We start from the raw sequence: 25,556 nt of genomic DNA, 5'->3' as shown, positions 1-25,556 counted from the left end.
CGTCTAGAATGTGATTAACACGATGCAAAATTTATTTTTACGTGTTAAGAAAGGCATATAATGGTAAGTACAAAATGTTAATTGAGAAATGATCGATAAAAACGATCGATAGTTTGCGCTGGATCGAACTATCTGCCAGAATGATATAAATCGATGATAATCAATTGGGTGACTGGAGGTAGCATGTGTCTGTTGGTAGGTCTATTCGCCAGTACAGATCGGCAAAGGACGCCGTCAACACCATTAACATCGACATTAGCATCGGCATTAGCATTAGCATTAACACCAGCACTGTACGGGTAGGAGCGTGGCGTCTATGCCCTCTGTCCACCCGTTGCCACCTACATGCGTCCATGCAAAACGGTTGGTTCGTCGTTTAGCCGGACCTGCAATGATTTACTTTACATCGAGCACGTCTAATATCGTGTTCGGATTCGTACAGTCAAATCAATTGATACGACAGACAGTTTTACAATACCAAACCTATTTGAAACCAATTTAGAATTTATCGACAACATCGAGTTTTTTTCATTATCAGGCAAACAGAGAAATTCCATTGACCATTAGTCGTAGATCGATACTTGTAGATTCCATGTATAAATTATTTTACTATTTCTCGTAAAAATGTCTCTTACGTTTGATATTATTCGCCTAAGATTTCAAAATATCAATGCGGTATTATTGCTGTTTCGGTTATATATTACTGTTATATATGTACAGTATAAATACAGATACATACATATATATTCATCGTTGCATAATTTTTTCAAAATTATTATTTATTAGTTATTAGCGTACTTCATGTTTTCGCAGTTACATTTCCGCTGAAACCTTGCCGACATACGTGTATGTTGATAAACGTAACGAAGCTACTATGTAAGGCTTATAAAAATTGTCTATTAAAATGTTATAAACCATGAAATAGGGATTAAAGTGGTTAACGAGTTTTTTTTTTTTTAAATAAATAGACGATTAAGTTAAGAAGCCGGTCTTGGCGCCCACCGTGGGAGACACCGGTGTATCGGCGTTTTCATTGCGAGGTAGAGACGCACTTGGAGCGCCGAGCGTAGTATATCGGCGTTCAAAGCCGAAAGATGAACTATGCCTCGCGAGGATCAAATGAGGGGAAGCCCAAATGGAGGTTCGTAGCGATTCTCATGTGCAAAGATATTAGGTTTGTCAACTAAGTCTAAATCAAGTAATACGATTGTATAGAAAATGAGAGACGAGAGGTGTCTAATAGGATTTTTCAAATTTCACGTGTGTCGGTGGCCGATGACTGCAACGTGGCTTTCTCGAAATTTCTGCAATGTATTCCAAGGGCGGGCAGTTTATAATAGCATTGTTCCATCAGCCGGTGGCAATTAACAGTACACACGATTACCTGGCGCACATCAGTCGACTGCGAAACAACCTGGAATTTCCTTTGATTTTCAGACAGTATAATTATATTGTTCCCGTGTATACGTGTCGGAAAAGTTAAACTTCTCACATTTCCAATAATTAGTCGTCGTATGTACATTGTACAGCAACGTATCTATAGCAAATAGATCTTCTTTCTCTTATGGAAACGTAACTCGATTGATTTCTTAACTCGTCGTTAAATGATACTGAGTTGCGGGTAGGTAACGTTACAAGTGACTTCTTTGAAATCTTCGCTGGTCGTAAAACTGTAGAAGGATTTATTTATTGAAACCAAATTGTTCAAAAATTCAAGCGTTTAAGGAGACAAATAAAGTGATTTGACAATAATCGACGCTGTTTTGACTCCGACTAAGAAAATGTAATTTTTTTATGATTTGCGATTATGTGAGAAAAGGCGGGCCTGTTTGTTACATCAGTCGGATCTTCGCATTTCTTTCTCTTGGCCATCTTCTCACAAACGCACAGTAATTATTGGAAATGTTCAATTAAACAAAGGAATTAAAAGAAAAGTATAGCAAATTCTTAGTAATAAACGTATTACAAAAGTGTACAACAGCTACATTCGTGGCTTTAAAGACAGTTATGCCGGTGTATGATGAGCTGTTGCTTCGTGAATTCGCTGAACTTTATAAAGCCTATCGAAAGATTTTCGAAAGATTATTTAATTATCGGTCTTTGCTGACGGCAAGTATCGAATAACGAATCAATAGATAGGGCAGGTGACCATCGACAACCGGCAGTGCATATATACTGTTTGTTGCTGTTTCGGAAGTAGGTCCAAATACTTTTGTCCAGATATCGCTTACCCTTTCCCCTCCGATACCATAGAAACATATCGATTCGAATTCCCTTGCACTCTCAGAAAATCATATATTTTCGGATACCACTTTCGAAAAGCGTTTGAGAAACCACACAAGTTCAAGTAGAACTCGCGATGGAATTGCTTCGACGTTCGGCAGAATCATATACAACATTCGCTGGAACCACCGTGCGCTTACTCGAGTTGTGGCCTCCGTACGTCTAACGTTATTATTCTTTCCGTAGTTTCTTTAGCTATATACATATAACTAAATATATAAGTACATAACAATCTTTTAAAGTTTTAGATATCTTAAAAAATCTTGGTTTTATCTCACACGAAAACACGCATTGTGGGCAAGATGAAATCAAGGAACATTTAATTTAAACTGTATAAAAAATTATCGTGCACGATGGAAAAGTAACTCGGTAAAAAAAAAAATATCATGAAAATTGTTAAATTTTGTAACGCTAACAAACTTCAGAATTAACCTAATAAACGAACAAGAGTAGCTCTAAATTGCAAAATTTATCTTTATTTCACCTATTCCAGGGAACGTAAGCGGAAATAATACCTCAGCATCGTGTAGAAAGAATTATTGGTATAATTGCATGTTACAACAATTTTGTATAATTGCAATACTGTGCCGGGGCGCTAAAATCGAAGTGACTCTGGTGAAAATGGACAATAAATTTCATACGAATGTCGTATGGTGCGGCATGGTAGAGTTGTAAAATGGTGATTTATTTACAATGCGAACTAATTGATTTACAATCGCGGCGATGACCGTGCAACCAATAGCGCACCACCAGCCGCAACTTGCCCAACCCTCGCATTCTCTGCTCTCTTCTTTTTTCAAGCTTGATCTACTGCTTTCTTTCTCTATTTCACTACTCTGTTTTGGCAATCGCATTGACAGAATTTTACGCAACGAACGCTGATATTTTTCAAACATTCGCGTACCTTGTTATAAAAGTTTGATACTCCCGTTAATAATTGAATTATTTCAATTCCCGCGAATATACATATGCGTGACAAAGTGTGTCGATTAAATTATTCAATATTTTGTTGCTTCCGGGTAGAACAATAACGAATTCTATTCGAGATGGATTACAAGCTACGAGGCGTGGTGAAAAGAATTGATCCCATAAAACAATAATTACGATATCGTTATTATTAATGGTGGCGTACGAATACCTTCGTTCCGATGAAACACTAACATTCTACGAATTTTCAATCGTTAGAAAAGAACATTTAATAATCGAGAGCGATGTAAATGTTAACTTTTAGGCGTTGAAAATGAAGCGAATAAACATTATTAAATCTTTATCCGCAAAAATAATACATTTTTAACATTTTAGCTGCCGTGTGACAGGTCGGCTTGTCACATCCTGTCAAGCCCATTGTGCCGCATGACATGTCGCGCGTCGTGCCGCGGCGCTGCGCCGTATCGCACTAGGGTAGACTGGAATCGAAAGTAACAATTCGACTTTGAAATACAAATTCGCAGAAAAACTGCGAACAGTTACGAAAAAACTATACTCGGTGCGTTTGAACCATGGGTGTCCCATATTTCATATTGTAGTATAAATATGTGGAACTGATTGTGACGTACATATGTACATAATCTGTGATAATCTATCTTTCGAATAATCAACGTTTTTGTCAAACAATAATATTTCGGATACTTAATAATCAATATCACAACCATATCACAAGCAGTATGACATTTCGCTATTGGTACGATTTGTTATAGTTTGGTAGTTTTGTTTTCTGATCCTTTATATATGCTTATCGCAATATCGAATGCAACTAGTGATATAATTCTGCTGAAGAAGATAAAAATAATTAAAAGTCTCTTGAATAAAGAAGATATCTGTCGAAATCTTAATTATTGTATATGTATTTGTTGGCGTATTTTAAAAAGGCCGTTTAATTCCACATTATACAAGCTTATTATACACGTATACTGTGTATGTATAACTAAATATATACGCGATACGATCGATATAACCCTGTTTCTCAATTCCCTTTTTTTATAATTAACCACATAGGTAGTACTTTAATAGTGTACTTAAACGCGACAAGATCATAATGTGCACAGTATGTGTGTATAAAGTATAGTTGGAAAATGTGTTTCACTTATATACGTTTATGTGCTATCAATGCATGTAACATGAAACATATGTATGTATGTATTAGGTTGTCCGAAAAATTGCTTTCGCTTTATGAGGAAATAATAGACGCACGACGTTTTTTGTTTTATATTATATTATTCTATTTCTCGAATTACGTACGATCCATTTTATTCTGTTGATATAAACACCGCGACATTTCACAGACTTGATTTCACGTTTCTATGAACGAGCACTGTTGTAAAAAACACGTTTGCGAAAGAAAGACACTTTCCGGACAATCTAATATGTATGTATGTATGTATAATGTATATTATTAAACGCAACGATTAAATCGTTTTCGTACGAAGTAGAGCGTTTTTTGTGAAATTCGAAATTTATTTGCTGACAGGCAAGTAACGATGAATGGTCGCTGAGCAACGTATTAGAGTCTGGTTAACGCGAACAAGAGTATTGTCAGAAGCTATGTAACTGGCGATTTAAAACAAGGATCGCCGCCTTACTGGACAATCGTACCGAGGTTTCCCCTTAATACCCACATATATCTCGATTACTTTGCTGCTATTTGAAGCCATAAGCATAAAACAGCATAACCTTCTCGGTTAACGATAAGTCTACGCTGTTGTTAACTAAATCTGAAACCCAAGTCTAAAGAGATGAGTCCTTGGAGCCGAAAGGTATGGTACGTTATTTGTACAAGATTTCCCTAAGACCTAAGATACACGTCTACACGTAGTAGGATATATTCGCGACAGTAAGATCTAGTAAGTTAACCATGAATCAGCAGCGACTACTCAGCACGTTCTACCGTGCTACAACACGCTAAAACAATTTTTGTTTTGCACTGTTATTCCTTCGTCGCTTACTATCGCAGCGAGTATCGTTGTATCGTTGCAAGAAAGAGGCGCGCGTCAATGACTACAGCCGACTCGCAGCTTTCCTCTTGTCCGTTAGACACGGACACAACATTTGAAAATCGCTTCTAGACCAAACAAAAGTCTATCGCTGTCTATCGTATCATCCTACACAGCCGTTAACATCTTCCTGCGCTACGGTCAGCGTCGCACGTCCTACTCGTTTCTATGGTTGCTGCGAATGTCTAAAAATCCTTTCTTTCTATTATCCTAACCGAAATAAGGGGATCGATCTATTCGTGGTGTCGATTATTACAATCGTAACGGGAATTTACGACTCCCGTTGACGCGCTTCCTCGCGATCGCGTCTCCCCGCGATTGGTCGAATTTACAATTGTTATCAAATCATCGTTCGTAAAGTTTCCTGATTATATATCTATACGATATGTACGTGTGTATGTATGTATATATATACATGGCACGTTTCATCTGTCATTCATTAACGATAATGATAGGCCCTTGAAGCGGTTCTATTTACTTTTCATAATGGCTCCCTATCCCTATATTACTTATATTTATATTACTCCCTTATATTACAAGTTGCAGCGAAATTCATTTTCTTCGACAGTTTCTTTGCTTCGCTGCCGTGTTCGCTTAATTCCATTCGAAATGTTATTATTCCTCTTGCTAATCTTCAATGTTGTTGATTTCGCGTTGAGATATGAAAAGTAGAATGATCAGCGTAAAGCGATCGAGTATAGATTTCCAGCGACGAAATTGCGACGGGTTGGTAGTAAATCAAAGGAATCAATTCTGGAAACGAAAGCGTACACGTTCAACTGCTCGATATACGATCAGCTATAAAACCTTGCTGTAACTACCACACCTCGTGGACGGGACAAAGGAATGAGACGTGCAGGTTGGCCAACGCCGTTTGAGAAAGGGGTGACTCGAGGATCGTGGAAAAGAGATTTGGTAGAGACATAGGAAAACAGAACGAAACGCTGCAAATAGAGGAACGTGCCAGCAAAATGTGGAAGAGAAAAATAAAGAAGGATTAAGGAGAAGAAAGGGAGGAAAGAAGGCAGAGGGGAAGAATGTCGAAGATGGAATGAAAAGGCATACGAAGGAGATCGATTCGGCGTGGCATGCGAAGAAATTTGGTCGCTCGAAACTCGAAAATCAAAGGTTGACTACGAAGTGCCGTACAACAGACACCCGGCAAAGGTTGAAGAGGGAAAGAGGGAGAGGTTAAAAGGTGGAGGACTCGACCGGTTGGACGTTCGTGGGTTGGTCGGTCGATTGGTTGGTCTCTTTTACTCTTTAGCGAAGCACAATGACCGGCTATTTGGCGATTCTTGGACCGTGCCGTCGTCGCCGCCGCCGCTGCCACCCTCGGTTTAACCTCCCCCTGACCTCTCTGTACCGGATGACTCACCCATCCAACCATCGCTACGACGTATAACTTGACAAAGTGGAAGGAGTAGAAAGCATGTTTACAGCGGAAGACCTGCAAGTTTAGAATCCAAGTTTACAATCACAAACACGTTGATCTACCTTCTCTTTCCTCGGTGTGAGAGAAAGAAAAGAGATTGTGCGTACACTTTTGTTTCTCATACGATTTTTGCTTATTTTATTCCGTATGTTCGTAGATTTTACTAATAATTAATAAGATACTAGTCGAGATATTCTCACACGGCAATCGTCCATTCCAAATGGAACACTCGTCGAACTGTTGCCTGCTTTCTAGGCTAAATTCCCGTCTGCCCAAATTATTTGATTTAGGGTGAAACATGAATCTCGAGGTGGCACATGAATCCCGGAAGTGGGTTTCATGCGGTTCCTCCGTACTAAATGCCTAGTTGATCCGGTTTTGCGTGCTTTATGGAGTGCAGGACCGTGCATCACTGGACGAAGGGACGAACGTGAGGCGCCATATTTCCAACGGATGTAGAACGATCGTGACTTCGTATCGCAAATGAAATCACGTACTCCGGCCGTTTAACACGGAAACGTATTCTACGTAAACGATTCCGTCTGCCTACGAATAAGCGGCGAGATACGATCTAACCCCTACACCAAAGGGTATTTCTATGAATGTATGCATGTAAATTCAATAACGTGTGCGTACGCGTAGTCGAACCATAGACAGAGGTATGATCGCAAACTTGTACGGTACATACTCGCTGCATATGCATTTTCAATTCAATTTATTAACTAAACGTGCGATGACGCGTACATACGCGAACAAAATGAAAGACTATACAAAATACGTCTAACGACAAACTATGTGCCGAAAGGCAAGACGAATCGCGTTTGCCGTTTATCAATTCTACCATGAGTTGTCGTAAAAACGAATAGTGAAAAACGATGTTGTTTCGATGTAGGAAACACTGTTTCGAGTCGCCAGAAGCTACTACAGGCTTCGCCGTGATTTCTAATGATACTCTATTTTATAGAGATATTTTCAAATGCAACTATTGTCGCGATTCTTGCCACGTTCACACTCTGTTGCTGTTAAATTCAACTATCGTTATGCCGGTTGCTTATTGGTAAATAACTTAACAGGCAATTTGATCCTATTCTAATCGAATTTACCCGTTTTTCCTGCTTTGGGTGTTGTTGCCTGCTATCTACAGAGTGCTTAAGGGTCCCTGGCATACGAAACGGTGGGTGAATAAGTGGATTAAGCTACCGATTGTTAGTAAAAGATAATCTAAAAAGTTGACACCGAAATTTATCCTACATCGCCGCCCCATCGTCCTTTAGGGGTGGCGCAGCGAAGAGTTAGCGGTATAACCGAATTTACTAACTGGATTTAGCGGTACAGACGAAAGCTTGGATACGTTTGGCAGCTACAACTCGAGTCGGCGCTAGTTGCAATAATTCTGTTGTAACTGATATAGAGTGATCGTGTTGTTTAGTTACGTAATACGTTGGAATAGTATCTGATGTTGTAACAGTTTGTAATATTTAATTTTATATACGTGTACAATTCAGCTATAATGCAATCAAATTCATTCGAATTCCTGTAATTTTGAATATACGGATAGCCAAGTATTTCGGTCTGTTTATCCAAGTAATTTTCATAATAAAAATATGGCGATGAATTTCCAAGTTACAAGTAATAATAACAAACTCCGGTGAAATTAAATTTTCTGTTAATCAAATTTCATCAATTAATCCTCCCGTTTCTCTCTCGACGTATCATAAGAACTGATGGTCGTATTACACGCGGTTATCACGCACGATTACACGTTAAAAATGGACGCGTTAAAAATCACACCAACTGAAATATATAAGTGTACGTCGATGCGCGCTCAGCTATATATACATATGTATTACATCTAACGATCACATGCATATACGTAAGATTGTAGAGACTGGCTTCCATCGGACGAATAAATCGAAAAAAATAAGTCGTATATCGTTGATTCGATCTTACATTCTGACAAAATAATTGTTTTCAATTTTTATACAGAATTTTATACTGTCATCGCAGTTTAAAATTTCAATATTCCTCGGCTGTGTTTCGCATGGCAGATAGATTTGTACGGTACAAATACGGTGGAGAATGTTACAACGTACTCCGTCGTCGGACAGACAGATATCGTCAGACTAAAATCAATTGTAATCAGGACCAACGTATAAATCAAATGGTTCACGAAGGGGTAGAAAGCACTGTATAGCAGGTCGCTTCCTCTTGAATGATTTGTTACCAGTACACGCTTTAGGAAGCTCGGCATAGTGTCTTTCTCGCTTTTGTCCCCACCTCCTTCCGCAACTGTCACCGCTCTCCAAAGCCCATTACCTCACGAGGAGAGCCAGAAGGAAGGCTGGCTGCCGTATCTAGATACGACGCGAGGGAAACTTCTTTCGTATCCTTTCAACTTTCGGCCACGAGGAAACAATATCCATTGCGTACGTGCACCGTGATATGAAACGATACCGTTGCGATGGATATTGGTTGCTACCGCTTGAAAGCATCCAGCAACTTACCTTTTTATAGCACCTGTCAATCGTTATTCTCGGATTTTATTTTCATTACTCTAAAACTCTAAACAGTCTAAAGAGCCGTAGGAAAACTGTACCGTGTTTTGATACTGCTCGTCGATATACGATATGTATTATAATATAACGAACATGTACTTTTCTCTATTACGATTATACACGTAATTTTTTCACGCGCATATTTAAAGAAGAAGAAGTTGTACAAATTGGGCTATTCTAACGTTAGTTGAGTGACAAATTTCTAGGAATACGAGTACAATCATACGATACAAGTATATTAAACGCGTTACGTAGCAAGTCAATACGTCTTTACTCGATTTCTTAATTTGTCCTCGGGTAATTTCCTATTTGTTACATTTATAAATCGGGTAGTACGTAGGCTTGGATAAGGCACGTTTCCGTAATTCGCTGATTCAGTAGTTTCTATCGAAAAAGTTCGAACGATACGATACGATACGATACGATACGATACGATACGATACGACACGATACGATACAACAGCAAGAAATTTTGTTAGCTCCGTATATCAGCACAGGCACATCGCAGATAGGGTTTCCTAGTGTTTCGTGCGAACCCAGACCCAAACTCGGGACACAGGTGTTGTCTCGTTGAAATTTCATCTCTCTCTTAGGAACGAATAAATCTAGCTCGATCTGCCTCCTCTCTCGCTATACCTATTCAAACATTCTTAACGTTTGCAAAAGTAACCCCCTTTTTACATATATAAATCGTAGAAATTACATTCGTCCACAGGTTCGGTCAAGACTCGGTTTCTTTCCCTCGTCCGTCTTCAATCTTCATTTGTCTTCGATCGTCTTGTCATTCAATTGTCTTCAATCGTTGACTCTCTTTTACGACAGAAACGTACTTTGCTTTACGACTCGTGGTTCATATTTTCATAATCACTTGTAGGAAAATTCTTTCCTTCTTTCAGAGGGAAGTTCTTGATCGATAATTTCGCTCTATAAAAATTAGAATATACTTTAGTTGGTATTCAAAATTCAGTCAATTCGAAGAGTAACTAAAGACTTGAGTTATGGCTGAAATTAGCCGTGCAGGAACTAATAAAGGCGAATAGTCGTGAAACCGCGATTACCGACTGCATCTCTTGCAGAGTACGAAATTCAATGAACTTGGATATAAGTAATATAGATAATTATGTACCGTGGTCCGATGCCTCCGCTACACGGGTCGTGAGGGGGAGAGAGAGTAAGTGAGAGTGAGGAGGGCGAGAGGAGGACAGCGAGATCTAATACATATATTCACAGTGATACATACTGTTCCTTCGAGGGTTACTCTGCTCGAACGTTTTCTTGAAACGATATCTCGTTTGCTTTCTAGTCGCGGAGAAATTTTACGCCCGAGCGGTCATCTTAGAAGAACGGCGCGGCAGTCAGGAACGTGAGAAGCGTCGTCGAGTGCACATCGTCGGACGTTGCGTCGCGTCGCGTTGACGCAACGTTGACGATACCGACAATGGTTGTCGAGAATATCGCGAATGTTTGCCGCCCCGCAACGAGCAACGAGATTTGATACTCGAGGCGTCAGTCGAGCGACAATCTTGTCGTCGTCATCGTTGCTGCCGTTCTTCCCGAGAATCGCTTCGTGAGGCAATTTTTTACGAATATCCCTTTCAAGAATATGCGTATATACGTATATTTATTTATTTAATTTTCCTCGTTACCTCGTCGCCTCGTCGCCTAGAAAATAATAAATAAACTTGGTTTACGATTTACATAGCCTCCTATGCAACACGTATACAATAATCGTTCGTCGTCCGTCTCTTTTATCCTTCCGTGTCGTTGTCAAGAAATGTCGGTAATTATTTAAATGTTCCTTATTTAAATGTTATTTATTTAATTGTTATCCTCCACGCCGATTTCAATGATTTTTGAGTACGTTATAAAACTCGACATCGTTTGTTTGGAACAACGTTTCTTCTCTCGCGTAAACATCGGTACTGCTACGGCGAACTCTGCCTATATCGTCGACGTAATCGTGCGTCCGTAACAGCGTATGCGGTTAGTATTGGTTGTCGGCCGCTATACGGCCAATACTGACGCATGAGTATAGGCAAAATTTATTAAGAGAGCAGGATATTTTCTTGAGAGGAAGATGTTGTTTCAAATGTTGAAGTTTTATGACATATTCAAAAATCATCGAAATCGGACTTGAGGGTAAACTTCTAAATAATTAGCGAAATATTAATGACAGTAGATACGACGTTGAAATATAATTGTGAAACCTAGTTTCTGATTTTTAATAACAGTAAAGTAGAAAAAAGATGCATATAAATACATGTCAGATACGATGTTGGTTTCAAGCTATAGCTTGCTTCGTGTTGCAATAAAAAGATCGTACTTATAGTTATAGTTCCTTGGATTTCAGGCTCGGATCCACCCGATTACGAACAAAATTGCTTAAAAGTTGGTGTATAATTCAGCAGTACAACCCAGTTGTCACATAATCTATTCGAGCCGGGACAAATTCTACAATCCATGATAAATCGTATCGTTTCTCACCTACCTTCGGAAAAATTTCTCGCTATCGTGCTTATCATCGATGTAATGTATAAATAAAACTGGTAATGTAAATTGATAGGATAAGTAGCGTTTTGTGTGATTAAAGTAATCGATTTCTGCAAATATATCATACGCTATAATTAAACGATATAAGGATCGTTTGTAATGGTTAATTTGGCTGAAACATTTTCACGAAATGTACGTGTATAACGTACAAAAACATCCTACTAAAAGAAGATGTGATAATTTGTAATATTTTCATGCGGTGAGACATTCAATGTATAGAAGAAAAGGGAATGTTATACATAATTTTCAGATATCGTCGAGCTTCGAATTGCAGTTCGTACTTTGTATTAATACGTCTACGTTGAGTATAAAGTAATAGAATTGTTGTAACATGTGTGTAAAGGAAGAAAATTTCATACGAGAATTTTCTATTACACATCCGTCGATTACTCGCATCGATTTTACACGGACCATTTCGTGAGCACAATTCGTATGTTAACAACATGGCATTAATCTAATCGCATACATAGATACGGAAAAGAAGTTGGCATGGTTAAATGATGATCAAAACGCTAAAGGGAGAGATGACAAGAGATAAACGGGAAGGAGATAGAAGATACATAGACAGAAAAATACACACAAAGCAGAAAATGAAAATGTACGATCGTTATACGCATATACATTTGCTATATGTTTAGATATTCCGATACATAAAGATATAAATATAGCTATAGTTATGGATAATATGAGTAGAAACATAGAAATGTGGTTGAAATTACGGCAGAATTGGAAGAAAAAATCTACAGACTATGTATGTAATTGTAATTGCAAACCAAACAAACCAACCAACCTCCACGGTAAGGCCTAGCAGAAAATGTTCGCGGGCCTCCTGTAACAAAAATATATATAAATCATAAGAAATTATCTGAACACGGAAAGAAATAACGTATTTGTCTCTGATAATTGATATTTACTATAGTCTATTAGGATCTAATATTCGTATTAATAATAGAGGACGTATTACTAACAAGACGACGATAGACATTTATAAAGAAAAGGGAAAGGAGATCAAGGTAAATCGATTTACTAGTTGAACGTAAATACAAACTTGTAGAATGATGAGCAAGCAACGAACTATGTACTTTGTCTATTAAATTACAATCACTTGGAAATATAATATAACGAAAGCGAAAAATTTAAATGATTTGATATTAATTGAATGAATGATCATAGTAATAATAACAATGATATTGTAATAATAATAATAATAATAATAATAATAATAATAATAATAATAATAATAATAAATTAATAATAAATTAATAATAATAATAATAATAATAATACTAATAATAATAATAATAATAATAATAATAATAAATAATAATAATAATAATAAATAATAATAATAATAATAAATAATAATAATAAAGTGTTGGGAGGAAGGAGAAACAAAATACCAAAAAGAGAGTTCCGTTAACTCGGAATGAAATTCAACGAGAACGAAAAGATAGTCACATTGTCGTTTGACATCACCATAGGCACCACGCGCAATATGTCAGCTTATATGATCATGCTTGGAAAGTGGGTACGGTTGAATCTGGTAATGGGTACCGGGCGTGAAATAAAGTTTGCATCGCAAACTCGACGTTCGCAGTGATTAACCGACGCCGGAAACGGAAAACGGCTGAATTTAAAAAAAACCAAGTCGTTCAATTTTCCTGCAAACCAAAATGAAACAAGATCGATATTTAGTTTAGCGTGTAATAACATGGTTATCGACGTGGTTCCGAGTGCTTCCGTTTCAAATTTTTAAATACCCTTATACTCGAAAGGAAACACAAAGGCGTTTTAAAATTTGTTTTCAATTTAAAGTTTATTTCAATATTTCCCTTCGTATTATCTCTCCTGTGTCTCGCTTCCTTCGTCAGAAGCAAATTTACGAACAGTTTAAATTTTTCGATCCAAGTAAATTAAAGGTTAACCGATTTGTACGTATTTCCATTTTATTGCGAGTTATGAGATAATCTTGATGAAAATAGGAAGAAAGAGAATCACCAATGTAAAAAAACAAAGATCCTTTATCTTATACAGTATATACGTGTATATACACATATATACACATACTCGTACAGGTTATTAGTATGCGGGTATCCCAGTTTTAAGTGATCAAACTGTGGCGCTATGTTACACGAATGGAAAGTGTGGTAGGGAAAAGTGTTATTATATAAACACAAGTCTGTGTCATCGTACGCTTTCCGTTGTTGTCTCGTATCAACAAAATAAGCATGAAATTCGCAGAGTGATAAACTCAATCTGCCTACAATGTCAAGCTGGTATATTTCAAAGGGAGGAAATTTTGAAATGGAAACGTAAAGACGTAAACGCCGAATGCATACTAATTCGCCCGCTCATCGAAAATGTCGTCGTAACGGCATATTCCATGTAAATATGCACGACATTGTTACATTATTTTGCGATGCGTATCAACAACGAATTCCGCTCTATCGTCCTTAATTTTCATATTTCTTCTACAAAACGTTTTCAGATCTACGTTTATATTCGTTGTACCTCGTTTCTCCTCGTTTCTACCCGTAGAACATGCTGCTGTGGTTTGATCATTTAAAACCGCGACACCCTGCATAATATACAACGCGTATTATGTATACTTGTAATAAAATATCTGATAAAATGTTATTGAGCAAGTAAGCGTGGAAATCGTGGAAATTCTTAAGAAGATTGAAACATTGAAATTATTAGTAACAAAGCCAGTGGTGATAAAGTGAATAAAAAATTTAACATGCGAATCTTACGAGCGATAGGCCGATTAATTGTTTTACGCAATGCCCGGAGGTTACGCGTAAGCGTATATTCCCAATTAATTACTCGATAACATTCATTCACTTTCTCCGTATTTGTAAGCATTAATCGATTCAAATCATCGATCCGTTTCGTTATTTCTTTATTATTCCGCTCTTATTATTACTTATCGATGAATTCTTCATTTTATTATCATTTCGAGCTATTGCCTCGTGTTTGATCGATTTGTAAGATGCGTAAACGGGAGAATGGACAAGAAAGAAGTTATAATTGTGTGTGTCGTATGAAGAATCACAAGTGCGAAAAGTGTCTGATTAAGAGTCGTTTGCAATATGTGGCGAGTTGCAATATAACGTCAGCGTCAACGTCAAACGTTAACGAAACTACAGCGTGGAAAGCACACTCCTCTCTCTCTCTCTCTCTCTCTCTTTCTCTCTCTCTCTCTCTTTCTCTCTCTCTCTCCCTCTGTAGGGTGCAATGTGCACCCACGTGGCAAGTTGTCGTTATCTAAGACAAAGACGATGATGCTGGTCGGAGGTTCCATAACACTTGAAAACAGGTGGCGTTCTCTCCTATTATTGTCGCAACTGATACAGGCAACGGTCGATTGCCATATACGAGAAGAAGGAACGAAGGTGGCAAACCGACCTGAATTGCTTTACACGGTCGAGTTATTAATTTTCGCGCTAAAATACGTACATATAGGATACGTATACATACATATACTTACACGTGCATATGTATGTATAATTATTCGTCAAATCTTAAAGTGCGTCTCCACTTTAGAGTAAAACTATCGCGAGTTGCTCCTGATAGTATTTCTCGCGAGTGAACATTGCGTTGAGAGTGACGCAGTGTCCACTGGCGAGGAATACTCGAGTGGACGCGTATCACTTTTCAAACTATTAAAATCTCTTTCAACGACAAATATATATTTCTTTATTCTTAATATCGTGTGTATCCCCTATTTTCTGGACAATTTTTTATCACGAAAAGTATAATTTTTAGCAATGTAAAAATGATAAGATGATAAGTAGGCAACACGTATCGAGCCTGCGAAACATAGTAAAATCGATGCTTCTACTCTGTTACTGGTACGTAAACTTGGTAGTAATGTTATACCAATAACACGTTTAATCAGTTTCTGTCGTATCGTACACGATATTTATTCTAAAAAAGAAGTTGGTTGATAAAAATGTATGTGTATTAAATAAGTGGTACACGTAATTAACAACAGGCGTTGGCATATGGCGTAATATTTAATAATAATATAATAAATACTATACTCGTAAGATTAGTTTCTAGAAAAACAAACTGCAAGCACCAAACCTTCAAAGTACGAACAACAACGGAATATTTGAATCGCGAAACAAATTCCAGAATTGAATATGGAAAATCATTCGTTAGAGTTAGTTGTCACGGTTGTGTCAACGTCTGAAAATTTGTGGATAAACAAGATTACAAAGAGGTCTGAAGATGATATCGCTTAAAAATAGCGAAGCAATATCGTCGTATCGACGTAATATCGTAGGAAGAAATCTCGAACGTAATCGTACATGTCACTGCTTAAATAACCAAGCTTCCTTCCTATGCGCTTACCTTCCGCGGCATTTCTAACGAAATGCTAAAATAGCTAACAGCTAAACCGTCATATTTGCCAGACATACGTGTATGTAAAAAATAATGCAAAATTTGTTCTCTTCTCTTTTCTTCTCTCTATGCCGTTACGACTTGGTTCGAAGTATTTATTTCTTCAGAATTGCACGATCAATCAATAATGTCAATACCATAACGGGGTACTCCACTTTCCTAGAAAGTTCGATAATTTAAACCGTTTACCGGTATCCTATACTTGCTTTGAGCTTTGATTAATGATACGTCAATGAGCGCGTCACTTTATACATACGTCACATATTTCTGCTATGACATAATTCCATTCTAATTGACGTTTATCGAGTTTTCTTCGATACATACGATAACAGAGAATTAAAATCAGCAATATAAACGATAGGCTCCAAGTAATTATTCTATACATTCTCCCGTTTTCCTTTTTTGTCCCTTTTTCTTCTTTTCTTTTCTTTTCTTCTTCTTTGAGCCATTTTTCGTCATTTTCTTTAATTTCTACGAAACTACTTTGACCTGACTTTTAGAAATGTTACGTACAATTATTATTATATCGATATTACAAATATACTATAACTATGTAATTTATAATAGCAGTGGATACTAATATAATAAAACAAATAATTATTCGTCTCGTTATGTGACATACATGTGTATTGCAATACGTTGCAATACACACAAATTCTATCAAGTATGAATAGAAATATTTGTCGAACAAGCTTTCGAGTCCTTTCGTACTACAATAGTTCGGTGGTGCACGTCGAGTGTATTCTCAAGCTAGGAAATAGTGGGATGGGAAAAAGTTAGTAATCTCGAGGAACACCACTGTATGTCGTCGCATTTCATTCCAACGTTTATGAAGAGCAGGCCTTTTTCTTCCATTCTCGTGCGAACGTACTCTCTCCGTCGTTATCATTCCGAAGCACCGCAACCAGTTGGCCCTAATCCCAACTCGTACCATCGACTATCATTTTATTTCGATTCGTTCTACTCTTGACTCGAGCGTCGAGTGGTAAAGTTTTTCGATTTAGCGAGAGCGCAGAAACACAGAGGGGTTGCTTCGTGTACACGCAACCAAGGTTTCAGGCACACGGAGAAAGAGATATAAGTAAAAGTAGCACGAACATACTGCAGTATGTATATACCGTGTACATGTATGTATACCGTTGCAGATTTTAGGCGCCTGGTGTGAGAGACACGGGACGCTTAAGTAGCTAGAATTTCAGTCTTGTATTCTCAGACGTACTATTCGCGAGTATAAATACCTAGCTTATCAATCTTACAAGTTTCGTTTAATCGTAATGTTTCATATCCGAGCGTCATTTTCGTATAAACCATTAATCTGATTTCCATAAATAACAAGGTTGATCTACTATTTGAAGCGTTTGTATGCATTTTATGTTTGTTTTTTATATTTTATATTTTCGACGCACAATGTCTTACATTGTCGCGCAACAGGTTTCGTTTGCATTTGCTCACCATCGTAGGCTATTTCCTTGTTAATTCCATTCTGATCGACTCGATTACAGGTGGCAATATCCTTTTCTCGTGATCGTAACTCCAAATTACATAATATCATAAGACAAACTTAAACCATCGATTATCATATAACATCCACTTTTCGATTGTTCTTATACATCCCCTCGAAACAATACGAGACGACTATCTCTATTGCTTTATGATTTCGTAAGTCGCTCAGAGTCTGTTCACTTTCTTTACCTTGTCTGTTTGAAAGAAATTTATTCTAAAAAAGAATTAGTGGCGGAACGAATTAGTTTCGTTCGAAGGCGTTTTTCAAGTCAGAACATTGGGCGTATTGCTGACGACTTGTCTTTCGAACGTGTGTATTCGTCGTCCTCCACAGTCGCAAATAAGGTTGTAAACGCATTTGCAAAGAGTTGGTTAACTCTTGCGTAACGGTTTACTCGCTCCAGCACCGGTGCCTAGTATCGTTCGAAGTCAAATCCGTATTGCCCACCTCTTTTTCCTCTAAAACGCAGTAAAAGCGCATGCAACGGTGTACAACAGAAGTATACCGAGACAGATTTTCTATCTTGGATCAAACTTTATCAATCATGGTGTCAAACAGGCTAGCACTCGGATCTGCCGCATTAGAATTATGATATTTGATAAAGGAATCGTATCAAATGCAATCAGAATCTATTTGTGTGTGTGTGTGTGTGTGTGTGTGTGTGTGTGTGTGTGTATGCGCGCGCGTGCGCGTAAGAACGTACACAGGCTTGAAACGATTGCAGTGACCAACCTGGTTGTCGTCACTCTCGGCTCTTGCAAAGAGATAACGAAAACGCTCGAGGATGCCGTAAATTAAGCCCTCTTCCCTTGCTGCGTGTTGGACCGTGGACTAACGGGCCCCAATGGTTTTGCGTTGCGACTGCGATGCCTAATTTTGCATGCTGGATAAAACGTGACGGTTTGGATGGAATCGAAGTGCGTTTGTATAAATTATAGATTATTTTCCTCTGAGTTTCGTTTACGCGTATGTCAAGATAATCGTTTGTTACTTCTCAGGACATTGCACAGAATCATTCGTTCGTTAGAAGTGTTCTTTCGGCACCTGATACAACCATTTGTATATTGCGGTTACAATGGTGTAATAATGACATTACTATGTTCAAGTAATCGCTAAGATTTAATAATAACAAACGAGACAAACAATAACCATAAATAATAAAATCGATTATAGAAAAAATTAATTTTAATTTAGAATTTTGTCGTTCGTTCTGATTGCTTGCACGAGTTGGACCGATTCCTTGGCTTGGAGACAAATGAAAGAATACCACTGGCTCAATGCGTATGTGTACAGAGACTGCTACCATAGTTGCAAATTATACATATTTCTTCGAAGAATTTTCATATATCATATTATACAAGCTTGATTATTCAATGTGAATAAGTAAAATATATTTTGAAAGTAAGAATACCATAGTAAGAACCGTACAATTGAACGAGCCTGTACTCTATGCAATTAATAGGAATATTTCTTTTTATTTCAAATTTTTCTCATAAATTTGGGAACATGTTTTGTATTATACTAAAACGTTATCCTTATTTCGCAAATATTTCTATATATCGTATATCTGACATATTTCTCACATCATGGCTCTTTATCTTTAGCTCGCATACACATTAAAACTTCTGGCATAGCTCAGACAGTTTCTTTCGTAGTAGCGATATACTCTTATTCTACCTATATACATACATATACATATACATACATACATACATATATATATATATATATATATATATATATACACTATAATATATATACAAGCGCGCGCGCGCGCGCACACACACACACATCTCGGATAGCCGGAGGGTACTAAGATCTTGGTCGTTGTCCTCGACCTCGTTTCCCGGATGTCATGAGTCTCGACGGAGTGCGACGTTGTCGACGTCGTTGCCCACAGTATCACCCCCTTTGGTAATCTTTTCCTTTTCCTCGCTGTTCATTTATACTTTCTTTTTTCACTCTACGCATTCCTTTACCCGTATGTCCACATACTTTTTTTTCTCCTTCATTTATTCCCCTTCTTTTCTCAAATTCTAGCTTTTCCTCTTTTGTGTATATATGTATGTACATATATGTATGTTTTCGTAGGTTATTGTATCCTCTCGCAATTCTTTTACGATTCTTGGATTCTCCTCTGTTCTAGTTCCTTCGTTCCTTTATTTTGTAACCTAGTTGTATTTTTTTACGTTTCCACTCATACTTCTGCTTTTTCTATATGTATATGTACGTATTTTTCCCTCGGCATCGTACCAATCCCCGCTATCGCACATTCTCTCCTCCTCCCCTCTCTTTGTTTCTCTCTGTCTCTCTCTCTCCTTCCATCTGTCTCCATCGAATAATTAAGGCCATTGGCCGCGAGGTCGACGAGCAAACCGCTTCGACGTCATCACCCTCCTCCTTTTCTACCCCTTTTATTCTTCTCTTCCGTAGCTGGGGGTGAGATTAATCTTAATTTTCGTCGAGCCATAATCTTTAATTAAATCGCCATTGATCCGCAACTGCCAGACCCCACCTAACGGGCAGCCTTACCGAAACAAAGTGAAAAAAATGAAATAAACGATAAAAAGAGACAAAGGAGTAAAGGTGGAAGTATGTGGCTGATTACAAAGAGATATAAATTTCACGATTAAAGGCACAAGGTCTGATTATCAATTTACGATCTAAATAATTAACGGTGTTGAAAGAATCCTCGTGAAATCTTGATCGTTCGAAAATCGTTGCTCCGGATACACGTATACCTGTAAGTCGTCCCTGCCTTGATCGTTTCTTCATCGTCTCGAATGAAATTGACCCACGAAAAAAAAGAGCAGCTCCGCGTTTATGGATAAATGTGCGAACCCTTGTAAATAGACTTCGATAACCGGTTTAGCGCTTTTGATGAAAACCCGAGAAAACAATCCTTCTTTAACGAACTACAGCGTTTATCACCATTCTATCTGAGGGATAGCAAAAGGAGAGAATATTTTAAATTAGATAATTCAGATAATTTGTGGATAATTTACTACACAATTATAATTATGATTATTTTATAATTATGATGCGATGATTTTAGAGGCGGAAACTTGTCGGTCTCGCTCGCGTACTACATTATTTGCGTAATGGAATTATTATCACTAAAAAATAAACTGAATGGCATTGTGCCTTGTGTTAATATGTTAGTTATATTTTAATGCTTTGATTTTGGAACAAATATGAATAGTGAAATAAACATGATAGGTACTAATATCTAGCATTCTACCCCGTATAGGGCAGTGCTAGTATATACATATCTATGATATGTGGGCGGAAACATATATATATATATATATATATATATTGAAACAAGTACCATTTGAAAATTACAAGTGATCGTGTTAATATGTATCTCTGTCCTTGTTCCTTCTATTTTTTTTTCTGTCACGGAAGTAAAGTTAAGAATTAAATTTAGTCTGTTTGCTACTTTCATAAGCAGATATTATTACAAAGGTTGTGAAATCGTCGAAATCGGTGCAATTGTAAAAATTCAAAAAAGTATTCGCCGATTAAATAATAAAAATGTTTATTACGCTAATAAATAACGGAGAAACGGTATTTTATAGTAAAAATTAGCTAGCGTAACAATAAAAATATCTAGTTAATAATTGATCAGTGGGAAAAAAGTAACAATTTGCAGAGAACCCGGAATAGGGAGGATTTAAAAGATTATGTTTACAATAGAGATACAACATCTTTTGACAAACTGTGAATTTCGTTACAAAGAAATTAGTTATGGGAGGAAATTTCTTAAGATACCTCTTTATTCCGTTTTCATCAGATTCCATTTTCATCCATTTCATCTTATCGTAAAACGTCACAATTACAATCGTCACAGTTTTGTGTGTGCGTGCGCGCGCGCGTGTTTGTGTGTGTGTGTGATGCATAAATTAGTAAGTAGCATGAATATCCATTATGAAATAAGATATGTAACAAGGGCTGACAAGCTCGGTAATTTTCAACGTTGTAAAGTTCATTCGCATTGTCTCAAAGAGGGGGGGGGGCGGGTAGGTAGTATCGAGAGAGGTAAAATCTCGCTCCACGGCTGGGCAGGTACGAGTACCAGATCTCTGTAGTGAAACAATATCCTGATGCAAAGACGAGATCGCGTTTCGTGTTTCTATCAACGGCTTTACATTTTAGGGGGAAGAAACGGAAACACGAGGCATAGTAGACCTTAAGCACGGCAGGAAACTAACACCTAATCTAACATTCCAATCCAAAAGCTATGGTCGTCTTTACCGGTAGATACCACCGGAAGGAATTGTAATTAAGGCTGATTCGAACGTGCTCGCGGCACGATGAAAATCTCGCTGCCTGTACCTTGACTAACTCGATTAAGTAGTTACCTACTCTTGTTGTTAGTACAGAGATAAATCTTGAAAATTCATCGTCCCTGATGGTAGTCACGTTTCTAAGTCTCTATACCTGACGGTTTATACACCCACGGGGCCCTATCTTATTTAAATACAGTTCCGTTTCCTACAATTTTCTACGATTTCGCAAATTCTATCGTAAACCTCCTTTACTCGCAATTTTATGAATAATTAACCGTAATTTCGGTATTTTGTAGATAAACATAGGAAGTACGCGACAATTTCTACGATACCATGTGTGTACATAAAAAATTTGTTTAACTATTAACGTAACTGCCACTATTAACGTAAATACGGACTACTAGTGCAAGCGTAAAAGAACGCTACATATTGTATAGAAGATATTAAGCGTTTGCTGCTTTACGATTTCACAGAATGGGTGAAATTCTAAACTCTATAATATCATACGCTCGTTCGGCTATTCTTCCTGGTCAGAAATTGTAAAACAACTTTCCTTTTATCATTTTATTTAATACTTTGATGGAATAAAATATTAAAACTGAATAAATTTCTTCCACTTTGAGTCTTACGCATAGCCAGAAGAGAAAAGAGATGAGAAGCTCGAGGGTTGATTTCATCCATTCAAAATGAATCTCCATCGGAAAAGATTGTTTCTCGTACGCTTGACTACTATAACCTACTTGCCTACACAGCCACCTAAGGTTCCATTAAAGCCAGAATTTTCTTAATTAGCTTGTTCCCTATATTGTACATATATTATTATATATGTATAATATTATATGTGTAATGGAAATATGTCTCGAAGATGGAACGATAACGATTAGCGAATTCTTTTATGTATATAAGGCCGCTTGGCCTTAGTTTCCGAGATATTCGCAAGAAAATGCCGGTATAGCTGCAGTGAATTCTGTCTATAATTGTGCGTTCGTGTCAGCGTATGCGCCAGTATTGGTTGTTACCGGCACGCGATTGGTCGCACAATTATAGACAGAATTCACTGTAGCGTTAGAGACAGCTTTCTGCGAGTATCTCGGAAAGCAAAGCTGACCGCTGGTTATACGTATAGGTTTAAAAACGCTGATCTCTACAACATGTTCGAAGATGATCGAAACCTAGGTAAGCTGGATGAGATATCGGTAATTACCGATCGACTCTGAAATTTATTACTAATAATATCCCAGACTGGGCCGTCCATACCGATCATACTGATCGAATGCATTGCTTTTCCGTGCCTCTTCGATATCACGAAATCTCATATTTAATTGTAGTATTTAAATTTCACACGACACATTAATATCGTGATCAAAAGCCACTGATCAAAGTAAATCAATTTCTTGTAGACGTAACACGTTCTGATGGCAACAAACGAGGTATTACCGAGGGCATTATCTCCAGCTCAACGAACGAAATAAACGATAGGAGAAAGGGAGGGGCGGGGGGAGGGGGAGAGGGAAGAAAAGGATGGATAAGCAGAAAACAACTTGATGCCGATAAAAATAGAAAAATAGGTTTCAAAGATCAGTTTCAAAATGATACGCTGTTTCATCGAATGTTCGTCGTATACATATAGATGGCGTACGGTAATGAAAAGAGGATACCTATTATATGTAGAAAGATGAATCAGAAAACGATAATACGTCTTATGGCCCTGTATTACATAGAAATAGCTTAATTATACGGTGATACAGTCGGCCGCGAGCCGTATCGAAACATTTATAATTTCTCGCCGTAGGAAATAGGAAACCAGTTTGTAACTCAACATTATGCGAAGCGGTCTACCCTGCGGCTTCAATTCCTATGAATGAATATGCGAGGAGTCGTAGTTGCTGCATTTATTTGCATTTCGTTGTTTACATACGTTATATCAATATCATCGTTTGTTTAGCTCTCGGTTTCTCATTTAACGAATACAGTACAAACAAGGTAATAACCGATCGATAAGATAAAAAATACATCTCGTAACTTTCGAATTGGATATGAACTCGATAGACTTTGACCGACTTGCTCAACTTGATTTTTTTATCGATTAAATCTTTCATCGTGAAAAACCATTTGTAACAGACGAAGATAATATACGCCAATGCAGTATCGATTTATTAAATGTTTTTCAACTTTGTCTTTCGATTCTATAATATTATCATTTAAACTCATAATATACATAATATAAATAATATATACATTTTACATACATGTATGCGTGAATTGGCAGGACATACATGTACAATATATAAACATAACAATGTATAAACGTAGCACAGTTTATATTATATTTATAACGACGTTTATGTCATCGTGTTATTACACTAACGATTTGAATGTTAGAATGATTCTCGCCTGAACGTTCAAACGTTTCGCATCCAATTCTTTAAAGTAGTAGAATATATTTTCCATATTTTAGCTTCTCAATTTACTATCATTGCTTAATCTTCTTTGCATACGCGTGTTGATGTTTCAATCAAGAAAAAAGTCAGGCAAAAGTCTTCGTTCCTCTCATACTCGAGCTGTTTTGTCAAGATTGGAAATTTTGAAAATCATTCTAGTGTTAACCTAATTGTGTCTGTTATTTTTGTCGCTTACTTTCAATTATGATTATAAAGTACGAAGAGAAAGCTTGTAAGAATTTTGTACTCGTTGAGTCGATGCTCGTTCAACCGATGTTCGAGTTCGAGTTCGAGTACGCTATTTGTAAGTTCGTCGGTGGCCTGGATCTTGTAACTTGGTAATTTGCACTAAAACCGGAAATATCTGAAATAAGCTATTGAAATACATACTGTTTCTTTCTTTTTCTTTTTCTTTTTTTTTTCACTTTTATAGCAACACGGAGATATTGTCGTGAGTTGCAGTTAACCTATGTAATACCAGTATAGACTGAACAGAAACATCGTTTGCATCGCTATTGCACTAAATGTTCTATATGTTATCGAATGAGTTTTCTTCGTATTTGAAAGATACATGCAGTATCGCTTCTTTTTGTTTTTACCGATAAGGATTCGCTTTTATCCATACCGAATAAGGGCTTAAATTTTCCTTTACGTAACTATATTTTCATATCGATTAAACCGTTCAGATGAAATATTCATGTAATATGTCGTAACTGTAAAGTTTCGTCGCACACATACAAGCTGCAATATATACAGCGTATAATATATACACTTCTGTTTGCCATTTTAAAAAGCAAAGAACAAGTTGCCTTCATGCAGATTAAAAGAGTTGCTATAAATGTGCTTCTATACAGGGTGTCCCAGCCTTTTCCGACCACACTTTATTGGTATATTGTATGGGTACGAACAAGGAAGAATAACGCATACCGCCTACACACGGAGGCTATGTATATGTATATACGTATAACGCCCTGTTTATAAAATTTTTGTTAGAAATGCAAATTTTGCGTGCCTTTTTGCAAGTGTAAATGTTCAAAACGCGAAGAATAAATAAATTGAATAAATGTGTGCAAGTGCATGGGCGGTATTTTGAACG

General features: G+C 37.2%; 1 protein-coding gene across 11 annotated transcripts in view; it reads right to left on the bottom strand.

Annotated features, from left to right (window-relative positions):
• Window positions 1–25,556, bottom strand: part of LOC126918004 (carcinoembryonic antigen-related cell adhesion molecule 5-like) — a 94,638-nt gene that overhangs the window by 35,343 nt on the left and 33,739 nt on the right. For 9 of the 11 annotated variants that reach the window (XR_007711187.1, XM_050725508.1, XM_050725507.1 and 6 more), the window contains exon 3: window positions 12,604–12,642. The exons of 1 other annotated variant lie outside the window; for it this stretch is intronic. Coding sequence is in view for 9 of the 10 variants with exons in the window: in XM_050725508.1 (XP_050581465.1) it covers window positions 12,604–12,642 (39 nt within the window). In the remaining variant the exon portion in view is untranslated. Of the gene's footprint in view, window positions 1–6,651; window positions 6,671–12,603; window positions 12,643–25,556 lie in introns of those variants that run through there. One more of the 11 variants, XM_050725513.1, reaches the window with a different exon arrangement.

Source organism: Bombus affinis, chromosome 6 (assembly GCF_024516045.1).
Source record: "Bombus affinis isolate iyBomAffi1 chromosome 6, iyBomAffi1.2, whole genome shotgun sequence".
NCBI lineage: Eukaryota > Metazoa > Arthropoda > Insecta > Hymenoptera > Apidae > Bombus > Bombus affinis.
Note: the sequence above shows the minus strand (reverse complement) of the source record. Positions and strands in the feature narration are given on the sequence as shown.